General features: G+C 39.6%; 1 protein-coding gene across 1 annotated transcript; it reads left to right on the forward strand.

Moving 5' to 3' along the window:
• The first annotated feature begins 514 nt into the window (after nucleotides 1-514).
• LOC109033794 (facilitated trehalose transporter Tret1) lies at nucleotides 515-21534 on the forward strand. The gene is made up of 5 exons (XM_019046568.2): nucleotides 515-900; nucleotides 7925-8060; nucleotides 15115-15300; nucleotides 18075-18523; nucleotides 19937-21534. Exons 1-5 carry the CDS (start codon nucleotides 844-846, stop codon nucleotides 20525-20527), a joined length of 1419 nt encoding a protein of 472 aa, XP_018902113.2. The 5' UTR covers nucleotides 515-843; the 3' UTR covers nucleotides 20528-21534.
• The last annotated feature ends 63 nt before the right edge of the window (nucleotides 21535-21597 follow it).

A 21597-nucleotide genomic window follows, 5' to 3' on the forward strand; every position in this document is an offset into this window, starting at 1 on the left:
TTTCTAAAAATTTTGGAAAATAATATACGCAATATTCCCGGTAAATTCGGTTTTTATCGGAGGAAACTTGACAACGTATGAAGGCTCATATCGACGGTGAAACTACCAAACCACGTATCTCGGTTTGCGACGTCGCAGACTTCCTGTCATGCTTTATTTTTTTAATGAAAAACTACTTAACGTTTAGTCTTGAAAATTTCTGTGATTTTTCCTCTTTGTGCGGAGAAAATTCTGTGAAAAGTTCAAGGAATGATATTGATTTGGTCGACTTCAAAAAAATAAAATGCGAGCGTAGATTTTTAAACACCGCAAACGAGATACGTGGTTTGGTAGTTTCACCGTCGATATGGCGCTTTTCCTTAGCACGGTAGTATTGTTGGCCAATATTGCGCCATTTTGGCTTTCCCTGATTTGGATTTTGGCTCATCGAATTCCACACGACTTTGAAAACTTTCAATTGGTATACTTACGTAATTTCGAAAGAGCGTTCCGATGTCTTGTTAAGTCACCAACCTTGGTCGGAACGACAAAGATGGCTTCGCTATCGCTATCACCTCTCATTTTCGACAGTTTCCATTGTATGCCAAAGCATCACTACATATGCAACTGTCCAGTGCGCATTTCTTTCAGCAATAGCATGATTCCCATTTCCACTTTAACAATACAATTTCACTTCTAAATTGGCTTAAGAGATGTTCTAGAGTGATAACCTGAGTGATATTTGAGTTTTTTTCGAGTCCGAATATGCAATGTTACATGCAATGCTGAAAAAATTGATATTGGAACGGTAAAAAAACTTAATTTTTGGAAAGTTCCGAATCATACTTCGCACCACTGTAAAGAATGATGGATCCGGCGGGTGAGGCTGAAACCATCACGTGGAATTGTTGGCTTCGGACGGTAAGTGTTCATTAATTTTAAATTTAAATTTTATTTAAACCCAATTAAAATGTAAATTAATTAATTTTAAATATTGAAACGTTGTTTAAATGGGTCAATCTCAGCGTTGGTTATTGAATCGGATCCCTACGGATTTTTTAAAAAAAATTGACTGGCTTATAACATGAAAAAAAATTAATTTCAATTAACTAATTTTTAATCGAACCAAGATTATCTCCGTTCGCGGTTACTAATTTTTGTTTTTTCGTAAAACTATTTTGGTTCCTGGAACAATAATGCAGCACTATTACCTACCAGGCCTGAGGTAATAATTATAATTTAAGTTAAATTATTGAGCGGACTAACTTAAATTTTGGTTAGACATAAGAGCAAATATGAGGATCGCAAGAGTTACGGACGAATTTTCTACGTGCAGAGGAAATGCGGATGTACTATCGACGAATTTAGTTTTGCGCATAGGCCGCTCCAAATCAAATGTAAACTGTGCGACGAGGCGCAGCGCGGCGTGGCGCGTTTCAAAGATATCGGGTGCTGATTGGACCTATCTCATCTCATGCCAACGAGGAAAACGGAGGCACATGAACAATTGACAAATCTGCTACTTTTTCAAGAAAATATCTCTCAGACAAGCATCTATAGATGCAAACTATGATAGACAGCGCAACACCGCGGTCACTCGAAAATAGAGCTAAAATTTCATGAGGTGCAACTGATTTTCTCTCCTAGACGCCGCGCCGGAAGGTTACATGGAGTTCTTTGGGACAAAGGCGTATGCGGGTATCCGCCCTTTTTCGGGAGAACGCGTTTTCTGAAATTGGATTCTTCCTAGTTTCAGGAAATATACATAGTGTACTAAAAAGCCCTACCCCCCCTTTTTTTTTTTTACACAACGATCCACGTTATCTTGTAGGGATCATAGAGAAATGTAGTCACAATGTTCCATTTTTGCAAGTACACTCTCGAAGACTTGTTCTTTCAAACTAATTAAATTTCGTGCGAAGATATGGGCTAGAATTAGCGCTATACACTTCTGAACTTTCAAATGCGACTTCCGCGGAACTACTTTTTTGAACACACGCCCTTGTTCCAAAGAACTCCTTAATTCAGGATATACTTTCTCGCGCAGGAAGTTTGAAAATGACGCAAAACTGGTCCGCTGCTGAATATGAAAGATTACACAAGTATGCACCGAAAAAAAAGTTAATGCTTTAATATAGCGAATTCTCATGTAATATTTAGCCCTGGGTCCAAGTATGACTTCCGTTTGTCCCTGTCTCTGCCATTTTCCAGGCGAATTGGGATTATTTAAAAATGAATTTTCCTAGGAAAAGATTTTCTGGAAATTAATGCATGATTGAGATAAACCGAAGTTATTCTTGAATTTTGGAGCCAAAGTTACATGGACACTTGCCAGACTAGAGTCCCTTTATACCCAGAGTTAAGACAACTCGATTATCAGCTGACTGGCAGCCGGCCTTGGCTGGCCATGGAGGCCGAAACGAGTGCACCCGAACGAACGATATTGAGGGATAAGGATCAGGAATCCTGCGATGTCTGTCACACAAAAACAACAACATCAACAAATTGATCAATTAAAAAGAAAATGAGATTGGTTTGTGAATAATTTCTTAATCTATTTTCATTTTGGACCGATGGAAATAACAATTTACTCTTGATAAACCACAATTAGGTAATATTTTCATTATTCTTGTTCACATTCGAGGTACCGCCATCTTGGTGCACTCGTTTCGGCCTCCATGAGCGAGAACCAATCAGAATTGGATTTTTTTTTAGGCCACTTTCAGCCCAACCAAAAGTGAGTTGTCTTAACTCTGGGTATAAAGGGACTCTATGCCAGACAAGTATCGCATATCGCATGTCCAAAAAATATGCCTCCCTTTTTCTGATAACGAGGTTTTCCGGTCAAAATGGCATTATCCACCCACGAATCCTATATAAAACTGATCCGTTGTTTTGAGTCCTGAAGGACAAAAAATCATTTTATTCAGATAGCTAATTTTGCTACTATATCTTTTTTTGTTTCTGACCCCGAATCGACTATTGTTTTTTCCACAACCCACTAATTTTCCGAAAGATCGAGTTTGGAACACACACAAAAAAAAAAAAAAAAAAACCACCTTATTCAGATGCCAAAATACGCATGTGTATAAAAATTCGGATTTCGAAAATATTGGTCAATGGTATAAAAAAAAATACGGCCATTCTCTGATTTAGCAGCAAACATAGTTAAAGGAAGTTCCTCCATGAAGAACCTAGATCAAATAATTTTCATGAAATACATGTATCCTTTTGTATTTTTAGTTACTAGATCCAAAAATGACCTTATTCATCTCTATCAAACACCAGTTTCCTATTAAAATTAAACGTTCTTCGCATGTACGGACTGGCTCACATCTAAGAGCGTAGACCCTTGGCCGGTTAAGGGAGATGTAGTATGATATTTCCCGAGGGGATGCACCCCCCTTACGCGGTGGGGGATCCAGAAAAGTTTGGCAAATCATCACAATTTCACGCTATTTTCAGGATCAAAGGTGATTGATAGCACAGAGAACATTTTTAAAATTGAACGTGTTAAAGTAACTAACAGACTTGTGTATAACGAAAAAAAAAGAGAACAAATCACATGCTACTAGACGCACCGAAGCTCCGTTATTTCTAGACGCATCCAACCTCCCTTATTTCTAGAGAAACTGAGGCAGAGCTGATGACCTAAAATACTGATTTTAAACACTAAAAGTCTGAAAATGATGAACCCAAGAAACATGTCAGCTGGAAAGATCTTATTAGCCTCCTCGATCGGAAAATGAAACATGCAATCTAGTGAGTGCAAAGTGAAATTTTGAAGGAGAGAGAGAGGGAAAAAAGAGTGCTGAAACTAGCAAAGGTTAAGGTGTCCAGTAAGGCAAGTAAAAAAAGAGAGATAGGAACAAATCAATTAAATGCATCAGATATCTATAGCAGGAAGTCCCATTCAGCAATCATTTTGTTGAATGTTTTCAGACGTGACGGAACAATTGGAGCCTAATTTTCTGCGACTGCATAACCAAATTTTATTGAAATTCACAGACTGAATGGCCTCGTTTGGATCCAATGTTGAATCCTGACTATTTGCGAGGGAGGTGCAGTCATTTTAATGATATTTTCATCAACCCTTAAATGCTGAAGCCGGGTCAAATTGACTCGAGCCTTACTAACAAAACCTGCCCTGCAGATTGGACGGGGCCGGTTCACGCGAGCTTTAGATGTTGGTCTGCAAATCATTCCAAAAAAGAATCGGACATGGACCTGAAAAAAAAAATCGAGTATCAACACAGCCGAAGACATAGAGAGACCTATTTGGGCCTCTGTTTTAACTTTTCTCCCGAATCTCAGCGACACCGATTTGGCAGCATATAGCGGAGTGTTGCGAGTTCACGCCCCGGGTCATTGCGCCTTCAATTTTGCAGATGCAACACGGACATTCATCAAGCATGAATAGTCGTATCTCTGCGCCGTCGTCAACGCCCATCCTCTCCCTTGCTCCATTTCCATATTGTGTTGATTTCGTTTGTCTCATTTGTCGTGGTGCTTCAAAGGCTACGTGAGCAACACAGCCGAAGGTAGGAAAAACGTAATTCGGTCTCGCTATTTAACTTTTCTCTTGGATATGACTAACAGCATAGAGCAGAGCATTGCGAATTCACGCCTCACGACTCACGCCATCGCGCTTTTAATTTTTCATGTGCAATAAGGACAATGGACATCCATCTAGCACAAATAGTTGTATCGCATTTAGATACCTCATATTTTTTTAAATTTGATTTGAGTTAAATTTAAGGTTTCATCATAATTTTTGTTCTCCTCTTATTTTGCTATGCGTCACAGGGGCGCATACTCGGCGCGCCGTGGGAGCGTATTTGACAGTAGTGGCAGGTCGGCCTTAGGGTCTGTCCGGGCCTGGTTCTTCGAAACAGCCCTTGTTTAAGGAAAACTTTGGTTTTCCTAAAAGTGTTGGAGAGAAACTACCTGTAGTCCTAATTGAACTCAGCGCTTAATTGCATTGGGATTACCCATAAACTTCCTGACGTTTGGTCAGAGGATGAAAAAGGAGAAATCTCATTTGCACTCCTAAGTTATGCAAGACAGACAGCTTTGAGTCCATCTGCGTTTCATTTTTTACGATTCGGAAACGGTCTACTTATTCTAGCAATAGCTACAAAATATTTGGGAAAATTTATTTTCAACGCCTAATTTTGAATGTATTGTAATCATTGAATTTTTGTCTCATTTCCGATCTGCGAGGAGTAAAAACTTCGTCATGGCATCGCAAAGGTGTAAACTATTTGAACGGGGGACCTACATGTCATTTTGTAATACTATTTTATGAATCAAGAGTATTTTTCTTGTCCAATCTATAAGAGTCTGGACTTTGGATCCAACATACTTTTTTTCCACCCGAGGGAAAAAATTAAATAAGACTGAACATTTTGAAACCTTGCAACTGAGAGACATCGATTCCAAGTTTGCTACTCCGCTTTGCTGACAAGTGGGAAAAACAATGAATTAAATGGAAACATTCACCCATCAGCCATTTTGGGAGGAGAGATGGGTGAAAAGTTGATCTACTGGACTGAATGACACTATATTTCTACTCCAATTTGCTAACTATTATACTCCCTCTACTGGCAATTACTAGCTGTTTCTGAGTATCATCAATTTTGCTGGATATTTTTTTTTAATGCGGGGCGAAGGTAAAATTAATAATCTGTCAATGATATTACGATATTAACTTCCCGCAGAATTGCAGGAACATTTCATTCGGGATTCTTTCATTAAAATGGAGGAGAATGGGTGATAAAACGGTCATCAAAAAGCCTTATTTAAAAGCGGTCATTTCCAATCTCGCTCTGATCTTCGAAATACTTTCAGGGTCGATAGAGAATCACTTTCCAAGTTCAAAATACTGACGATTTTTGAAATCAAGCAATTACGGATAGCGGGGAAGGGGGGGGGGGCAAAGATAAATGTTCAAAGTCGCATATCTCGTGAACGGTTTGTCGTAAAGAGATGATCTTAGTCTCAAAATTTAGAGAAAACCACAAGCTTTCAGACAATGGTGACAAAATTGGGTCATTTTGAAAATGTCATCCATTCCTGTCACGTTGCCGTAGTTCAAATTTTCAATTTTTAGCTGGGGCGGTACCTTTATATGTCACACCTAGACAAAATCATTCGTCAAAAATGACAATATCAGGATAAATGATTAATATGCAATGGATACAGGATAATCAAAGTTTTCGATCATAAAAAAATCTATGTTTATCTTCAACGCTTCTCTGGGTAGAAATAAGAGAAAAAAAGAGTAATTGCTAATAAAAGCCTACTATTTGAGCTTTTTAAATTTAAGTCCATCCTAGAGAAATGATTTGAAAAAGAGTCACGATTTTTTAAGGTTGATGCAGCGAGCGTCAGCTGAGGCTAGTCCTGTAACATTCATGTGTCTCGATATTGTTCTTTTTTAATAATTTTCTTCGGAAATGAGCTAATGGGGTGTAAAAATGCATAACCTTGCAATTCGTAATCGCAATTTGGGGGCATTGGTGATCTTGGGACTCGGAACAAATTAGGTCCAAGTGTACCGCATCCACTTTGAAAAATCATATCTCTCCTCCAACTTGTTTCCCGAGGATGAACTTGTGCTTGTTTTAAAGCTTAAAAGGTCTACTTTCATCAGAAAATATTTTGATTACTTATTGTGCGATTCCTTCAATGTCTCAGCTGAAAATAAGAAAATTTGAGATACGGCAAGGCGGCAGCAATGGATGAAATTTTCAAAATTGACCAATTTTTTAAACATTGCCTGAAAGCTGGTGGTTTTCTCTACATTTTGAGACCAAGCTCATCTCTTTACAACAAACCATTAGCGAGATATGCGAGTTTACATTTTTTACTTTGACTCCCCCCCCCCTCCACCTCCCCCTTGATTGCCCGATTTAAAAAATCGTCATTGTTTTAGACTCGGGAGGTAATCCTCTATCAACTTTGAAAATATTTCGAAGATCAGGCTTGAAAGGTTGAAAATGACCGATTTGGAATAAGGTCCTTTTTTCCTTGCTCTAGTCACAAGAACAAGTAGAGGCAAGTGAGAATTGGATTCGATGCGCGATACGTCATTACGAATCTTTGTTTACATTCCAAAGAGCCAAAAACGTAAATTCTCACGGTGAATGAGTGAAAATGTCTGTGTGTGTTTCATGTGCGTCTGTGTTAGTGACTACGCACTCACAGAGGAACGCGTGCGTCTTCATGAGAGCGTTATCAGGCAACGCGCCGCGCCGCGCCGTCGCTAAATAGTCACCAGAGACTCTGCGCAAAACTAAATTCGTCGATAGTACATATAAGCGAAGGTTGAAGAGATTAAAGTTTGCCAATCTTTTACCACCGATTAAAATTGATTTTGCATAGTTTAGGTACCGTTGAGAAAGCGCTACAATGCGATGGCTTTTTTTAATGTGTGTGTGCGTTATTCATGGCAAGCAACGCGGAGCTTATTCTGCCAAACGGAACTATGTGCATTAAGACATGAGCCCTGAGACCCATAAGCAAATGTGTATAACAGGGCTCACGTCATGATGCACATAGTTCCGTTTGATAGAAATACGTCCAATTGATATGCTTAAAAATCGAATTTCGCTGTGAAATAATAAATTAAAATGTACAAACAGTTCTTTCCTTGGTGAAAATTCGTTGTGATTTAGTTAACCCTTGGTAGACCCAACCCATGTGATGAGAATCTAATCTTATGAACTACATGTATTTCATGAACACTTTCTACGTAAATCGATTTTTTCAGTTTTTTTTTTTTTTTTTTTTTTTTTTTTTTTTTTTTTTTTTTTTTTAGGGGAGAGGGGGGCGGCGTCTCTTATATTGTGACCCATTTATGAATACGTAGGAATTTCGACAAAGTTCATTGATATGACATACATTACTGTTTGAATTTTTTTCATTTTTCCCCCTCTTATAGATCATCGCCGGAAGTACGACGCTGTTACTATATTCCTTTGTGGGAATGAACGAAGGAACAGCGAATCTCCTTCTGTCGCAGATGAAGGGTGCCACCTCTCTGATCCATCTATCTCAAGACCAAGAAACGTGGGTAGGTTAGTAAGTACCTTTACGACATTGATTCCGCTGTATGAAAAACCTGATCATATCTGGCAAAATATCTACCGTCCTGCGTTAAGATATCTGTAGAAACTCATACATGAGCCTGCTCCCCTTAGACATTTAAAATATGAACCAGTTTTTCCATATTAGTGAAATTTCCCGTTCAAACATGACACGAAACAGGCGAACACGAAAAAGAAAAAAAATAGTTGATATAACAATTGTGTAGTCAAAAAAAGTGCCCAGCATGTCTCAATGTAGATTTTACAATACAAAACGGCGAATTTAACCACCCCCGTGCGTAAAAATGTTTTAAATATAATGCAGTTTTTCCATATTAGTGAAATTTCCCGTTTAAACATGACAAATTTTGATTTTTCTTTAGGCAGCATTGCAGAGATATACTGGGCTGATTTTTATTAATATTATAGTTGTTATTATTAAGATAATTACCATTAAGATAAGTCAGTACTCTATAAAGTTTTGAAAATAGGCTGTGGAAGTTCCTCTTTAAGAAGGGCATCGGAGGCATTTTTTTCAGCGTGTGAGTAATGAGCGCACTTAGAGGTGCTTGACTAGAGGATATGGCTGATGAGAATGATCGACTAAACTAATAGAAGTGAGAACAAGTACGCTACTGCAAGAGCATTGGTATCATCACGGATTGAAGGCGATTCTAACTTGCGTTTCATACCTCACTCAGCGCACAACGACGAAGCTTCCGCTCGGTCCCACCAGTCCGCGCTGTAGCGGTCGAGATTATTTTTGAGTCAATTTTCCATCACTGTCACGCAGGAAGATAAACCATTCAGAAATTAAAATCCTCGCCAAATGCAGACGGTTCCTCTCAAGAATTTAATATTTTTAAGCTTATAGCGGCCGGACAGCTATTGTCAGACCAGTGCACGATTCGCTGGATTGTGGTGGAATCACGTTGGTGAGGCGAATGCACCCGATCAGGTCATAAAGCTACAAGTTGGAGATCTGATCAGTCCAGCGCTCAGACACCATGCATGGTCATCCGCCCTCGTCAATCAGTTGACAGATAAAGTTTTGAAACAAAAAAACAGATATAACGCCGTAAAGGCAGCCGAAAGGCAACCCCCGGGAACAGCTCAATACTGACGCCCAAAGTTAAAACAATGAGTCACTGGCGTAAGTCATACTCGAAACCTCACCATAACGGGTGCCAGGGTAGCATCCGCATGGTTATTCATTACCCTAGCTGATGGACTGAAAATACGATCTCCCAAAAAAAATAATCTTTTAACTCCCAGCTCCCTCCCTCCCCTTAGGAGGAGCCGTATGGCAAAATCCAACACGACGGGCTTAACCGGCCAAAGTCCATGGTTCACCAGGGTGGCCCTTTGGCAATGTCGCAATTTTCTTGGTCTCGCCCTTACCCCCTGAAACTGATACTTCTGATTAAAAAAGACCCTATGCTTAGTTTCAGCGTGCCGGTATTTTGGTATTTTTTTATGCATTTTATATTGAAAAATAAATTTCTTCCTTATTTTCGGCAAAATTGATTTTCTGGGAGTTCGGTATGTGTTGAGAAAAAACTTACGTCAATTTGGCTTCAGCATCGAAAAAAAGGTGGAACGAGCCCCAGTAGACACTTTTTTTCGTTTTATTTTTGAAAAAGGCGAATGATAAGTATTACGTCTCATATCATTACAGAAGTTAGCGTCTAAAAATGAAGCTCAACATGTGACAGGTATTACAGGTGTGTTTTTTTCTTTTTTATTGCGCTAAGACCGTTTCTTTCCAGGAAATATAGTTTTTCCCCAAAATACTACAAAACCCAGCTGACTTTGTCCTCTGCAATGGACATTCATTTAGGTTCTCTAAAATTACGTTAATAGTTTAGTAAACGAAGGTATATAGGGCCAGTTTTCGGCCAAAAATGAACGTACGGCTGGATTTAGGCCCAATCGATTCTACATATGAAAAGGTGTTTTTAATCAAAAGTCGCCAAAAATCCCTTCGGGGGATTCCGCACAGTGGTCCGATGAAGTTGGAAATGGAACATATTTTCAAAAATTCACTGCGGAACGAGAAATAACCTTGGAGAGCTCAACTTTTTTCTTGAAACTGTAGGTAATTAAGTCTACTTTTTAAATAAACTGTAGTTTTGAATATCAAAGTAATTTAAATGTGAGTAAAGTTGAATGAAATTGAAAATTGAGAATAATTGGCCGGCCCTTTTTTGTATCTACGTCCATATGAAGGCCTGGATTGAAAAATACCCGTTAGTAAACGTTTTCTTAATTTTTCAAAGTTTATTTTTTAACTGATCACTAACAGGTGTGTGAAAAAACGGTCAAAAATGCCTCAAGACAACCTCGAATTTTGAACACTTGGGGCGATACAGTATCTTTCGAGACGCCCAAAACCGGTCGCCGTTTTGCTTAAAAGCGCCGGGTTGCGACGTTTAAAAAAAATTTTAAAAAGCGGATTTATTAAAGCGGAAACCTCTAAAAATTCATATCTCCGCTGTGCATCTCAACCGATTTCAATGATTTTTTTTTAAAAATGTTCCTCTTAAATAGAGCTTTCTAATGGCGTGTGGTTTTCTGGGTTTACTTGGCTTTAAGGGGCACTTGCGCGGTTTTAGCAGTTTTTGACAGCTACAATAATTTTGTTTTTATTTTACCACGATCGTGGAATCGACGGTATCTGAACAAAAACCAGTATAAAACCAGTGCCTCCCTGAGGTATATACAATCCAGAAACCTAAATACCATTAGAAAGCTCGATTAAAGAGGAACATTTAAAAAAAAAAAAGTGTTCAAAATTCCAGGTTGTCTTGAGGCATTTTTGGCCGTTTTTTCACACACCTGTTAGTGATCAGTTAAAAAATAAACTTTGAAAAATAAAGAAAACGTTTGTGGGACCACTGTGCGGAATCCCCCGAAGGGATTTATGGGGACTTTTGATTAAAAACACCTTTTCATATGTAGAATCGATTGGGCCTAAATCCAGCCGTACGTTCATTTTTGGCCGAAAACTGGCCCTATATACCTTCGTTTACTAAACTATTAACGTAATTTTAGAGAACCTAAATGAATGTCCATTGCAGAGGACAAAGTCAGCTGGGTTTTGTAGTATTTTGGGGAAAAACTATATTTCCTGGAAAGAAACGGTCTTAGCGCAATAAAAAAGAAAAAAACACACCTGTAATACCTGTCACATGTTGAGCTTCATTTTTAGACGCTAACTTCTGTAATGATATGAGACGTAATACTTATCATTCGCCTTTTTCAAAAATAAAACGAAAAAAAGTGTCTACTGGGGCTCGTTCCACCTTTTTTTCGATGCTGAAGCCAAATTGACGTAAGTTTTTTCTCAACACATACCGAACTCCCAGAAAATCAATTTTGCCGAAAATAAGGAAGAAATTTATTTTTCAATATAAAATGCATAAAAAAATACCAAAATACCGGCACGCTGAAACTAAGCATAGGGTCTTTTCTAATCAGAAGTATCAGTTTCAGGGGGTAAGGGTGAGACCAAGAAAATTGCGACATTGCCAAAGGGCCACCCTGGTGAACCATGGACTTTGGCCGGTTAAGCCCGTCGTGTTGGATTTTGCCGTACGGCTCCTCCTAAGGGGAGGGAGGGAGCTGGGAGCTAAAAGATTATTTTTTTTGGGAGATCGTATTTTCAGTCCATCAGCTAGGGTAATGAATAACCATGCGGATGCTACCCTGGCACCCGTATGGTGAGGTTTCGAGTATGACTTACGCCAGTGACTCATTGTTTTAACTTTGGGCGTCAGTATTGAGCTGTTCCCGGGGGTTGCCTTTCGGCTGCCTTATCGGCGTTATATCTGTTTTTTTGTTTCAAAACTTTATCTGTCAACTGATTGACGAGGGCGGATGACCATGCATGGTGTCTGAGCGCTGGACTGATCAGATCTCCAACTTGCAACTTTATGACCTGATCGGGTGCATTCGCCTCACCAACGTGATTCCACCACAATCCAGCGAATCGTGCAGTGGTCTGACAATAGCTGTCCGGCCGCTATAAGCTTAAAAATATTAAATTCTTGAGAGGAACCGTCTGCATTTGGCGAGGATTTTAATTTCTGAACAGTTTATCTTCCTGCGTGACAGTGATGGAAAATTGACTCAAAAATAATCTCGACCGCTACAGCGCGGACTGGTGGGACCGAGCGGAAGCTTCGTCGTTGTGCGCTGAATGAGGTATGAAACGCAAGTTAGAATCGCCTTCAATCCGTGATGATACCAATGCTCTTGCAGTAGCGTATTTGTTCTCACTTCAGTCGATCATTCTCATCAGCCATACCTTCTAGTCAAGCACCTCTACGTGCGCTCATTGCTCACACGCTGCAAAAAAATGCCTCCGATTCCCTTCTTAAAGAGGAACTTCCACAGCCTATTTTCAAAACTTTATAGAGCACTGGCTTATCTTGATGGTAATTCTTAATAATGACCATAATAATCATAAAAATCAGCCCAGTATATCTCTGCAATGCTGCCTAAAGAAAAATCAAAATTTGTCATGTTTAAGCGGGAAATTTCACTAATATGGAAAAACTTTATCATATTTAAAACATTTTTACGCACGGGGGTGGTTAAATATGCCGTTTTTTTCAAGTGGATATACCTATTATTCGCCTTTTTCAAAAATAAAACGAAAAAAAGTGTCTGCTGGGGCTCGTTCCACCTTTTTTTCGATGCTGAAGCCAAATCGACGTAAGTTTTTTCGCAACACATACCGAACTCCCAGAAAATCAATTTTGCCGAAAATAAGGAAGAAATTTATTTTTCAATATAAAATGCATAAAAAAATACCAAAATACCGGCACGCTGAAACCAAGCATAGGGTCTTTTTTAATCAGAAGTATCAGTTTCAGGGGGCAAGGGCGAGACCAAGAAAATTGCGACATTGCCAAAGGGCCACCCTGGCGAACCATGGGCTTTGGCCGGTTAAGTCCGTCGTGTTGGACTTTGCCATACGGCTCCTCCTAAGGGGAGGGAGGGAGCTGGGAACTTAAGGGTTTTTTTTGGGAGATCGTATTTTCAGTCCATCAGCTGGGGTAATGAGTAACCATGCGGATGCTACCCTGGCACCCGTATGGTGAGGTTTCGAGTATGACTTACGCCAGTGACTCATTATTCAGTATCTTGTTAAGTTTCATTCTGTATTCTGTTTTTAGTTTGGGCGTCAGTACTAAACTGTTCCCGGGGTTGCCTTACGACTGCCTTTCGGCTGCCTTCTTGGCGTTTTGTTTGCTTCATCATTTCGTTTTCATTTCATAAATTTTTCCGTCAACTGATAGACGGGGGCGGTTGTCCATGAATGGTATCTGAGCGCTGGACTGATCAGATCTCCAACTCGTAATTCTATGACCTGATCGGGTGCATTCGCCTAACCAACGTGATTCCACCACAATCCGGCGAATCGTGCAGTGGTCTGACATTAGCTGTCCGGCCGGTATAAGCTTAAAAATATTAAATTCTTGAGAGGAACCGTCTGCATTTGGCAAGGATTTTAATTTCTGAATGGTTTATCTTCCTGCGTGACAGTGATGGAAAATTGACTCAAAAATAATCTCGACCGCTACAGCGCGGACTGGTGGGACCGAGCGGAAGCTTCGTCGTTGTGCGCTGAGTGAGGTATGAAACGCAAATTAGAATCGCCTTCAATCCGTGATAATCCAAATGCTCTTGCAGGAGCGTACTTGTCCTCACTTCAGTCAGTTCAGTCGATCATTCTCATCAGCCATACCTTTTAGTCAAGCACCTCTTCGTGCGCTCATTGCTCACACGCTGCAAAAACATGCCTCCGATTCCCTTTCGTGATCATGTGTTCCTATCGAAATCCAAACAATTCAGGAATGAATCATATTGGGTCGCGTGGACAGGTAGTACATTAAATCGATACGCAGCAAAATGATCGATTGACCGAGATCTTTTCACTGGAATGGGTTTTTTTCTTCTTTTTTTAGGCCGGATAAGAAATTAGGGAGTGCTCTGTGGCCTTTGCGCGATCCAACCCCCAGAAAATAAGGTTGCGTGCCCTTAAAGAGGAACTCCCACAGCCTATTTTCAAAACTTTGTAGAGCACTGGCTTATCTTGATGGTAATTCTTAATAATAACCATAATAATCATAAAAAATCAGTCCAGTATATCTTTGCAATGCTACCTAAAGAAAAATCAAAATTTGTCATGTTTAAACGGGAAATTTCACAAATATGGAAGAACTGTGTTATTTTTAAAACATTTTTACCCACGGAGATGGTTAAATTTGCCCTTTTATACTGTAAAATCTACACTGAAACATGCCGGGCACTTTTTTTAACTGCATAATTGTCAAATCAACTATTTTTTCTTTCTTTTTCGTGTTTGTCTTTTAAGAGACTGCTCATTGTTAGTCAATGCCAATGTCTGTCGATTGTCTCACTGAGATGTAAGGCGCAGCGAGAAAGTCTCAGATACCAAATTTTTAACTACCTGCCTATATCTATTTCTAATTCTTCTGGTAGGGATATATATTTCAAGCAAGCGAGGAAAAATTTCTGAAAAATTTGGCAAAATTTTTCCCGATTATAGGTTTAAATCAGTGATGCTAAAGCACAGGATGAGCTCGTGATCCAGACTGCCAAACCGGTTTAAGCATCTGATTATATAATGAGGTTTTTTTAGAAGAGTCTTTTGAGTTTTTATTCAGAGGCTGATACTCCAACCCACACGATTCAATCCATCTGTGTTACTTTTCCCATATAGCTATGTTAACGAACGTGTGCGTGTGTATCGTACGAACGCCGCACAGTGGATTAAGTCAATGGGAGAGGTCGGACAAAATTTGGAAACTTTAAAAGCTCATAACTCCGTATACACAAAATTATGAGGTTTTAAAAGTGATTCCATTGGTTTCCTCGTGAAATTTTCTGCTAGAAGTACCTAATACAATTTCAAATGTGACTAAATAAAAATCAAAAGCAGCCATAGTCAAAAATTGCATATCCGACCTTTCTGATTGATTCAATCCACTGTGCGCCATTGTCTATGTTACAGCAAGTCTGGGTATTTTATCGGCCCCGATTGCGGCAATCCTAATCGGTCCATTCATCGATGCGTTTGGACGTAAGCGAGGAGTTCTCCTCTTCTACCTCAACATGGGTCTTGGATGGGCGGTTATCGCTAGCGCCAGAGAGGTCACCCAAATCTACATAGGTCGAATAATTTGTGCTTTCGGCGAAGGCAAGTAAGGAATCAACTTGCATTCTTTTCACGTTCAAGCGATTTGATTTTTTGTTGACAAGCTACCCCTCCCCCCCTCCCCCCCCGATTGTTTCTTAGTCCAACTCCCCGAAGCGCTATCTGTTACGCTGTCTTTTTACCGCGCGTAACAGATAGCACGTTTTCGGCCATTTATATATTAAAAATTGAGAAGTAGAGCAATAAATCGTTAAAAAGCGCTATAATACGTAACCCTTTGAAGATTAATGCGAAAAAAATCGAGTATTTATCATTAATACCTACTAAAAGTATGATCGAAAAATGTGTTGTCTGTTACGGCGACAAATCTATTCCGTTTATCGTGAAACCACCCTTATGTGTTACTCCTATGGTTGGATAAAGAAAGATTCCTGCATCAGACTTTTACTACATTGGGATCGAGTTTTACAAAAACGCTCTAATTGTCAGTCGCATTCATGGAAAAAATGGGTTAGGAGTAGTTTTAAATGTAACCAGTCGTACATTTTCCTCTGTCAAAAATTCAAAGTCGGTCGAGAATAAATATTTTTTTCATAAAGTTGTTAAAAATCGTGCTTAACATTGAACGTTTAAGGAGGAACTGAATATCAAACCTCCATCTCTCGGTTTTAACCTGAACCGAGTTGATGTGTCTCTGTTAAAAGTCTATTTCACGTTCCTTAGTCAAAATCCGTCTCTTGAATGTTTTTTTTTTATTTTTTTACGGAGAACTACATCACTGGAACTATCGAAAGAATAAAAAAGTCTGTAGATAAAATGAAGAGTCTTCAGAAACCAGAACATCCCTAGGATTATAAAGTATTTATTCATGCACTATATATCAAGTTAGAACGTTGCCTCTTTTCCTGATATCCTAATTCATGCTTGATATCATTTTTAACATTTTCTATGAATATTTTTAAAAGGAGTTAGAAAAAATAACAGAAAATACCAGAGAGACTGTCGGTTAGTTATTTTTTTTTTTTTTAAAAAAAATGAAACATGACTCGTGTTTTATACTTTTGAAAAAATAATGTCCTTCCCGTGTATATTTCACTAATTTTCCTCCAGTCTTACTTGCGTGACAGTAACTTGAAAAAAAATAATGCTACAAGCCCCTGTCCCCCATCTCCCTCTATCCTTCCTTACGACATTTACCGCCCTCAAGTTGCACATATTGCAACAAGTAGAAATTACATAGTAAAAATATTGCAATTCCACTGAGTGTTGTGTATGTTGCCTAGCTCCTATTTGAAGGGGCCTATTTATTGACAATTTTATTATTGCGATAAAATTGAAACAAGTTGCAATATTTCATTGCATTGCATATTGCCTATCTTTCTGTCACATGGAACTCATTTTGTTGATTGTTTAAAATCGGCATAAATCGACTAAACGATTTAGAAATATTGCAATTTAATGATAAAAAAATTACAATTTTTTTTAAAATCAAATTGCAACTTAATTTCAATATATTCGTTGCACTGAGCTACTTGGGCCCTAAACCCTACATAGGCACCTGCCTATGTATCGCTTGCCCAGTATATTCGCTCACATTACATGAACGGAGATTTACAATATTATAAAGTCGGAGAAGATGGTTAAGATGGGTATATTCCCTTTCCATTTTTGATTGATTTTAATTTGTGGTAAACTTGAGTGGATTAGATTTTTTATTTCATCTACTCTAATAAAATTAATTCCGTTAATTTTATTATATTACTTATTTTGTATATCAAGATTTTTATTTGTTATTGTTAGCTCGGCTATCTTTGGCAGTTTAATGGGATTAAACAATAGGAATATTCAAAAAATAATGGGGTATAGTTCTATAGTTAATATTTGCTGATTTATTTATAGTATGAGAATTAGATTAAGTTTTTTGGGCGTCTCAGAGCGCGAGGTGGCGCTATGAAAGCGACTTTATGTATGTATAAAGTCGGAGAAACGTACTTTTCGACTTAAGTCATCAGCAAGTGGAAAAACGGGGTGTGCTCGTGGTGAGTTGGATAAGAAACAATATTAAAATGAATATAGTTCCTTTGGAGAAAATGGAAAAGCGGGATTTTACACTAAATCAAAAGGAACTGAGCGCTAACTCGTGAGCCGTGGACATGTGACAAGAGCGTTATGGACAGGGCTCATGAGTTAAAGCGTCCCGACGACGAACGTCAAGCCCGGTCGTTGCTGCTGACGTCACTGGCGCTTTAAAATTCCCATTCATTCTTACGGCCCTCGGCTAAGGAGCACACCCCATCTTTCCACTTGCACATAGTTCTATTCAGCATAAATACGCCCAAAAGGTAGTAAATACTCCTCACTGAAAAAAAATTCTCGGCGTTTTTACCAAGGTCCGTTGGTACCTTTACCATCTCACTTTTTTTTACCAATTATTGGTAATTTTACCAAGACAGACTGGTAAGCTTACCTAAAACCCGGCATTTTTACTGTTTTTTTTTTCAGGTAAGAATACCACTTTTATTGGCTGTCAATTCCCGGTAACTTTGCCATTTTATCTCGGTAATTCTACCGCAGTCGATAAAAAATATCGGCGTTTTTACCGGGGTCCAGTAAAATTACCGAGAAAGTCAATAATATTTCCGAAATTTCTCGGTAAAATTACCAATTCCATTAATGGTAATTTTACCAAGAAAAAACTGGGATCAAATAGAACCCTGGATTCTTGGTAATTTTACCCTTTTCTTAGTAAATACACCGAGATTTTTTTTCAGTGCTCTACAAAGCATGCTGTCTGATGCGGCCTTCCAATTTTTCAGGTTTCCAGGCATGCGCAGTAGTCTACCTCACGGAAATCTGCACGAAAGAACAACGTAGCGTCGTGCTTGCGTGTTTGATAGCCCTATTTTCCGGAGGAGTCCTCTTCGTCTCCGTCGTCAACACGTGCTTACCATGGCCGATGGCCTGCTCGGCGTTCAGTCTGGCCTCCTTCGCGCTCGCAGGAGCAGAGTGCTTCGTGCCGGAGTCTCCAGCGTGGCTCTTCAGTCAAGGAGAGGAGGCGGCAGCCGTGCGGAATCTCCAGAAGCTCGGCAGGAGCAAGGCCGGGGTCCTTCTGGAGATCGACGCTTTGAAGGAACGTGAGAGTTGCACCGAGGTGCTTTCCTGGCGGACCTTCCTCCGGCCCACCGTTTGGAAACCTTTTCTGATTCTCGCTGTTTTCCACCTCTTGCAGTTTTCCACCGGGTTTTACGATATGATTTACTATCAGGTCTGTGATGCGTAGAATCATCTGATTTGGGATTCAAATATTGAAATTTATTGCCATTAAATTGAAATCAGGGCCGGATTAAGGGGGTGGCCACATGGGCCGCGGCGCATGGCGGCAAATTTTGCAATTTTTTTTAATGTATCTATGAAGAAAAATCGGATTCAGAAGACAAAATTACGAGCGAGAAAAGGTGATAAAATCTCTTATTTCCTGAGAGTGTATCTCTAATTTTGTCGTCCTTCTGTGATACAATAGACAGCACCTTTAATTAGTCGAGTTAAGATTAAGAGAGAAACCGAACACGGAACTTGGCCTGGAACGGCGCGGCGCAGAGAGCAATGAGATGACGAGAACGTGAAATGAAAAGGAGAAACCCTCGGCGCGGCGGTCGGCATGTAACATGTATGAGCGCCTACAAGACTGCATGAATACTTCACGCATTGCGCGAAAGACAGTGCGGTCGCTGCGGGCAGCGTGAAACGCATAGCGCCTACAAGACCGCGTGAATACTTCACGCATTACGTCAAATACAGTGCGTGTAGCAGCGGTCGGCCCGAAACGCATAGCGCATGTAAGACTGTAGGAATACTTCCTGCATTGCGCCAAACACAGTGCGGTCAGCGCGGCGCGGCGGCGGAAGTTAAAATTATTAAACCACATTTATGTTTGTTCTTTCATAGTTTCTTGGTTCTTTCTTATAAATGGAGGGCCTTGTCCACACAGAGATAGGTTTACGGAACTTAACTTCCGCGCTTAGTTCCGTGAACTTTTGCTAGTAGTGTTGACAGGGCTTTCGCAAAAAATGTGACCAACACGAGTAAACGCGTCTTATGCGCCTCTCCCCCTCCAGCACGTTCACTTGATGGTTTTTATTGATGTTTCAAAACGAATGAGAAGGGGGCGGCAAAATACAGGCGGCCCATGGGCGGCAAGTAAGTGAATCCGGCCCTGATTGAAATTAGTTGCACTTTTTCCATCGCAAATTGCCTACCTTTCTCGCACGTGAAACTCATTTTATCGTTCAAAATCGGCAATTATTGATCAAACACTGGACACAAGGTCTCTTGGACCCGGAGTTCAGACTCTTAACTCTCTTCTTTGGCAAGAAAGAATACTCTTGATTTTTGCTTGAAACAAAGAAAATCCGCTTAAATTTAGAGGCATAGCTCTCGATGCAAAGAAAAATCCGATTGAATCACGAGTATATTTTTTTTTGTCAATTTTTTTAAGCCTGTACTCCAAGAGTCTTTTTTCCAGTGATGAAGTGAAAATATTGTAATATAATGACGAAAACATTGCAATGTGACCGCATTAAATCGCAACTTTATATCAATATTTTCATTGCATTGTGCTTTATGTAAGTACGGCATGTCTGTATCAACCTTAAGACTTGTCGTTTCTTTTGCTTTCCAGGTAGATTACCTAGAGAGGCTGGGCACCAAATACGACCCGATAGCACTCTCCGTCGCCTTTTCCACCGTCAGATTCCTCTCCAACGCCACCATCGGCATTTATTTCCGGTCACTAGACCGGAAGTTCTCCACCACGGTTTCCGGTCTCTGCATGACGGTGCCCCTGTTGGGCGCAGGGATTTACGAGTTCAAGTACTGGGATACACTGCCACTCGAGAAACCCTTCCAATGGCTCCTGCTTTTTTGTATCTTCGCTCAACTCGTGGCGGGAAATCTGTCCGTGACATGTCTTCCTTGGTCCATGGGGGCCGAGCTGTACCCCTTGAATGTCCGGGGCATCATGAGTGGAGCGACCTTGTGCGTGGCTTACAGTATCTTCTTCACCTACGTCAAGCTTTACCACGTCGCCATGGGAGCTTTGAAGATGTACGGGCTTCTTTTTGTGTTTGCCGCGAGTTCTTTTCTCGCGGCTCTGTTCGGGATTTTTATTTTGCCCGAAACGCGCGGTAAAAGCCTGTCGGAGATTGAGAGGGGTTTTGAGGCGAAAGCTCGAAAGGTAGATCAGCAACATGTAGTTGATACACGTATGTGAGTAGGAACAGACATGGCACTTCGATACATTCCTGGTAACATTATTTTTTCAAGGGAAAAATCGCAATATTTTGAAATTGAGTTGCGATTTTTCCCCTCCTGTTGAGAATTCGTCAATGTTGGAGTGAAGTTGAGAATTGAATAGAAAATCACAAGTAACGGCGAAGAGCCTCAACACTCGTAAATAACTGAAAACGGAACAAAATAAAACTGGTGCGTTGCGGGGTGTTTGCATTCCCAACTCCAATGTGAAAAGCCTGTTATCTCACAAAACGAAGGCGCTGCGGATCTCATAGCGGCAAAGCCCGAAAATGTTGCTCCCCATCAGAGAATGCAACTATTCGTGCTTCATAAATCCGCGTTGCATAAATTCAGTAATGAAGGCGCTCTGTATATTCTCGATGCACTATGCTGTTTCAACGAGCGGATCTTGCTGTTCGAGGCTGTCCAATATATACAATCAGAATGGTGTAAGTACATGTATTGCCGTTATACAATTTTCAAGAACACTTTTACTTGAATAAATTTTTAAAACGTTCTCAATTCACAAGTGAATCGAATTTGTGATCTTGACGATGATATACATTACTTTTAAGGAAAATGTTCTCTAAAATATTATTGGCAACATTTTTGGGTTTGTAAAGTGAAAATGAAGGAACGAAAGCCGAAGGAACATAAATAGGTACATCGCAAGATTGCGGATTTTTTTTTTTCTCATCACTGGATGCATGTTTCAAAGGAGATATTTTAAGGAATTTTCGTCAAATCGCCCGAAAAATCACAAGAAATTTAAAGAAAATTGGAACCATTTTTGAGCAAACGAATGAATTGTGAGATGAAGTTTTGCAACATTGAAATGCAATAAACTCTTTAGGCTCTCGCCCCTTCAAATGTGCACAGCTTTCTGTACCATGCAACAGTTGCTGATATTACGGTATGATAGAATTCAAATTTGTTAAAGCATTAATATTTTTTTTATTTTATTCGTATAAAAAATCGATAAACAGTCTTAAGTATCTAAATTAAAATTTTGATTCTTTAAAAAAAAAAAAAAAATTAAATGTGTTTATT

This window comes from Bemisia tabaci, chromosome 8 (genome assembly GCF_918797505.1).
Source record: "Bemisia tabaci chromosome 8, PGI_BMITA_v3".
NCBI lineage: Eukaryota > Metazoa > Arthropoda > Insecta > Hemiptera > Aleyrodidae > Bemisia > Bemisia tabaci.